The sequence below is a fragment of the Uranotaenia lowii genome, unplaced genomic scaffold, assembly GCF_029784155.1.
Source record: "Uranotaenia lowii strain MFRU-FL unplaced genomic scaffold, ASM2978415v1 HiC_scaffold_1242, whole genome shotgun sequence".
NCBI lineage: Eukaryota > Metazoa > Arthropoda > Insecta > Diptera > Culicidae > Uranotaenia > Uranotaenia lowii.
Window position 1 is genome coordinate 4520 of NW_026597236.1, and position 4901 is coordinate 9420.

The following is a 4901-nucleotide window of genomic DNA, read 5'->3' on the forward strand; positions in this document are numbered from 1 at the left end:
AAAAAAAGCACCAGGAACTCATACATTAATGTGTGTGCGAATTGTTTGTATTCTACAAACAGACCCACATTATTTGTTATTGCTTTGTTTGATGGATCTACGACTCGATTATTGGAGCTTATACTGCCCCAGGGAGGGGTTCTCATTATGCGCCTACAGTGACTGATTTTCAGTTTTCGACCAAAAAATTTGAAATGCATTTTTAAACGTTTTAAGCAGCTGTTTCAAGTTTCAGTCAAACTTTTTAAGTTTATAAACACGAAACAATGAAGTAACTCACGTATTATAGCTGTTTTCTATGGTTAAATATGCGAGACCCCTATGCAATGCGGTTGCACTGGGAGGACAATGGCAGTCATTAGAAAGCTTGTTAATGCCGGTCCGGCATAGAATCTTATACCGATAATTCCACCTCCAAGACAGTGCATTGTTGATCCTTTTTTAAACTTTCTTCAATAATGTCAAAGAAATCTTGTCTTTCTTATATATCTTTGTTGGAGTAGAGTCTGATTTGTGGATGTAGTGACGTCTTGTGACGCGAATTTGCCCTGACAAGCTGAAGTTATGTAATTTTTGTCAATAATACTTACGAAAATAATGGTAACTTAACAGGTAGCTGTAGAGCTCAAAAATTATCTTTTGCGCTCAAAATTGAAACGTATCAATTAGTTATGGCTAGAAAAGCTACTTTAATAACGTTTTTAATTGCCGGCTGGGCGTTCACTAATGGTCTCCAGGAGTTATCGATTTTGGCGGGACTTTCTTCCCAAACTCTGCTGCACGAGTGGAACTATTGCGACTAGGAAATTATGAACTGTATGATTGAAATTTACTCATTTGATCTGGAAACTGAATTTTACTTTCGGGGAACATCAATTATAAAAATAATAGAACACAACAACTGGATTTTGATGACGGACCATACATATTTCAAGTTTTATTGAAAGGTTTTGATTTTAGCTTTCAAGGGAAATAATTTTCCCATCATGTTTGGTTTTAATATTTCAGGTATCGATTGTGTGGATAAACTATGCTTTTGTTGGTTTTATTTACAGGTTGTTCGTACACTCGTTGCGGCCGTGATGCTCGGTGGTCGACTCGTTGGGGGACTTGCAGTTGGCGGATGATGGAAGGTAAGGCTTCGTCGACGGTTGGTGACCAGAATGGTAACTCTACGGTGAGTTAACGTTTCGGGAAACTTCTTCAGGAACTAGATAGGTCTTTGTTGACGAAGACCTTTTGCTGCACTTTTTGCTTTTCTGGCAAATATCGGGTGCCAGTAAGGTCTATGGTGACGGAGACCTGTGATGTTTTCTTGGCCGATCAGCCCGAGGTCTATGTTGACGGAGACCCGTGATGATCGTTTTCGAAGGCTAAACGGGTCTATGTTGGCGGAGACCAGCGTTGCCCAGTAATGTTCGGAGAGCGGAACCCAGGTGAACTTTGAACACACGTGTGGGAATTGTTACGGTAACTGGAGTGGTCGTAATTCACTTTCAGATTACGGATTTGTGAATTTCACTGAAGCAGTTTACACTTCACGATAAAACTTTGACCATTTACACATTCGCGGTTCGTTTTAAGATCCACGGGGAATTACTAGTGCTAGAATCACAAATTTGTGGTGTGACAGTACTAAACGCGACGTCGCTTAAAATTCACGCTCCCGAACTGTTTTATCGAATACCAAGAAGAGACCTCATGTACTTTCGGGGGGTCATATATATATTCTTCGGCCCATCTTCCATCTCCTTCATATCCGCCCAAATCCTGTCCCCATCGTTGACACGCCTTCTCGGTGACAGGAGCAATACAATTTTGGTTTTATGGTTGGTGTCAATATGATTTTCAATTCTATGTTTTTTTTTTATTTTTAAACTTTTATAGCACATTCAAATTTGAAATTTTGAATTGCGATGTTCCCTTCATGCAACAGTAACTATTTTTTTCTTTTAAATTTTTATTTGACAAATAATTAAATAATTTTTTTTATGAGCCTAAGTAATACTTTTTTTTAAAATAAATAAACATTTAAATATGAACAAAACTAACGATAAATAAATAACGGAAAAACAAACTAACTAATGGTGACACCAACCCAAGACTACTAAACACAAAATACAACATAACTCAAACACTTAACAGTGAAGTACAATGTTGTAATCTGGGTTTAGGAATTTAAGAACAATTTATGAAAAAAAATATAACAATTGTTTTTGACATCAATCCAGTTGATCCGAGCAGCAGAGTTTTAATTGTAAACAGCAGAAGGCTGGTTACAAAATAACACGCGTTGGGTTTAAATTTTCAACTTGTAGAATGAAAAACTCGAAGTTTGGGTAATTCTTGTCAACGGTAAACAAAACTTACAAAAACATTTTTTTTTTTTCGAATAAACTTTCTTTTTTCTTGCTATCTTCATGCATCAACTTTTAACCAATCCAGTGAGTGCAGGAAGCAGAGTTATGTATAAAGCATGTTCAACTTCCTCCAATCAATCAAGAAATATTTTTGACTTTTCTTCACTGTGTGACGTTTCGGTAGCAAAATGCAATTAATATCAAAAGGGAGCTGACGTTCTGTTTCCAAACAGGGAGCACAGTTGCTTCAGTTCCTTGGAATTTACGGGTTAGATCCAGACAACCATATTTAGCTGAATTGACTCGTATTCTCACGGATGTTGCCATATATATTAAAATATTTTCCATACGAAATTTTCATTTTCCCAGATACATTCACCAATTGAACGTTTACAAAGCAATTTGTATAAAACGTTCTGTAGAATTTTTTTTTAAATCAACTCACACATTTCATCAATTTTTTCTAATTTGCATTTTAAAATAAAAATGCTACTGAATAGTTTTACATTTAAACTGCTTCGAAAATGAAACAAAAATTCTAATTTCAAATAGAATATACTTGATTCGTATTTATTATAAAAGTATTTTTGTTGTGCAATAAGTGTAAAAAAAGTCAAAATCCACAGTTCGGAAAAATAAGGAACACTGTTCCTTTTTATCAAAAATAAAATTCCTAAATGAATGTTTTCTTATTCAATTTATCCAGCGGAATGTTTGCAAATAATAATTTATTTGTTAAATGTACGAAAGTGTCAACTATTGTTGAACTTGAACTTCCATTGCCCCCAGGGTCCTATATCAATTTTGGTATCATTGAGTCGATTCAGCTTATACTATAAAATGTAGGAAAACCTTTAACTTACGTACACAATAATCGCATGCTCACGATCGCATCGGCACTAGATCCAGTAATAACTCATTGACATTTAATTGTTCCTGACCAAAAATGTCGGGGCATCAACAGCAGGGCAGTGCTGGCTGAGGTCCGAAAGAGTCCAGGTCCCCAAAAAACTACTACAACTGGATCGACAAGGTTTTCAATCGACTATTCCGACCAACAACAACGGTCAGTCAGTCAATCAGTACACAAGCCTCAATTAAAGATATGCAACAAGTGTAGTTAGGTGGCACGAGCAGCTTATCTCTGGGGGTCGTGCTTTGAATTTTATTCGGCAGGTTCTTTTTTTATTGTGTTTATTTTATTTATTTATTTATTTATTTATTTATTTATTTATTTCGCCAAACATCGTAGGCTACATATGTATTCTTAAAACTAGTAGTACAATCTTAATATTACTTTAAATACTACAATATTTTGGGGGACTGCACTTTTGCCGAGCGGGGCCTCAAGAAAGAGTGTACAATTGACGGATGAGACACCTTGCAGGAGACACTCCGTTTGTTGTGTTGGCGAACATTTGCATGAATGGGTTAAATCGATCGGATGGTGTGGTATAGTAGATTTTTTATGACTCGTTCTTGCAGGTATTCTCTGCCTAGAAGCTATCAAGCTTATGGGGTAGGGGATGTGATTCGCAAAAATTGATCACTATCATTATATAAAAGTAAGTCGAAATCAAATCAAATCATAGTTCGATTACAGTTCTCGTCTAGTTAACTTCACAATCCAAACAATCAAAATGTTCACCAAAGTTGTAAGAATATCTTATTCAGGATTAGAACATTTATCTTATCAGGACCTTTTACTTGCATCAATTACAGCTTTGCATTGCTGCCCTGGCCATCTCGTATGCCTCTGCCAAGCCTGGAATCGCCCCGATTGCCTACAGTGCCCCGGTTGTGGCCGGAGTTGGTCCAGCCGTAGTAACAGCTCAAAGTTCCCAGTTGGTGGCTCGTAACTACAATGGAATCGCTCCACTCGCCTACAGTGCTGCGCTGACTGCTCCAGTGGCTGCTGCTGCTCCCCTGGCTTATGCTGGTGCTCCAGTTGCTCGCCTGGCTGCTGCTCCATTGGCCGCTGCTGCTCCTCTGGCGTACACCGCTCCAGCTGTGGCTCCTTTCGCTCGCACCGTTCTTCCTGCTGCTGCCTATGCTGCTCCTTATGCTGCCGCTGCTCCACTGGCTGCCCCATATGTTGCTCCTTACGCTGCTCCCTATGCTGCCCCCTTTGCTGCTCCATATGCCGCCCCATACCGAGCTCTTTCTGCCTACCGGTACAACCCATATCTGCTGTAAGAAGTTAGCAGCAACACCCTTTAGCTTTTGAAAATGTGATGCATTTGTTACCTACCATAATTACGTGTTTTGACTGATCTGCAATGTATGAAACAATAAATAAGCAACAAGTTTAAAAAAAAACTGAGTTTTTTTGTATAATGCTATAGAGAAATGAGTACACACCCACCCAATCAAAACGCGATCAATGAAAGAAATTGATCATGCAGATAGATAAAAATCCTATATCCAACCTCAGCATTTTTAGTAAAATATTTGAGAAATTTCTCATAAATAGAATCAGTTTTTTAAATAATAACAATGTGCTTTACAAAATGCAATAAGGGTTTAGAGCAGGTTCAAGCA

At 37.8% G+C, this 4901-nt stretch overlaps 1 protein-coding gene across 1 annotated transcript; it reads left to right on the plus strand.

Moving 5' to 3' along the window:
• Window positions 1-3898: 3898 nt before the first annotated feature.
• On the plus strand, window positions 3899-4658 carry LOC129759227 (cuticle protein 16.5-like). The gene is made up of 2 exons (XM_055756632.1): window positions 3899-4015; window positions 4083-4658. The coding sequence occupies exons 1-2, from the start codon at window positions 4001-4003 to the stop codon at window positions 4554-4556; spliced, it is 489 nt and encodes a 162-aa protein (XP_055612607.1). The 5' UTR covers window positions 3899-4000; the 3' UTR covers window positions 4557-4658.
• Window positions 4659-4901: the final 243 nt, after the last annotated feature.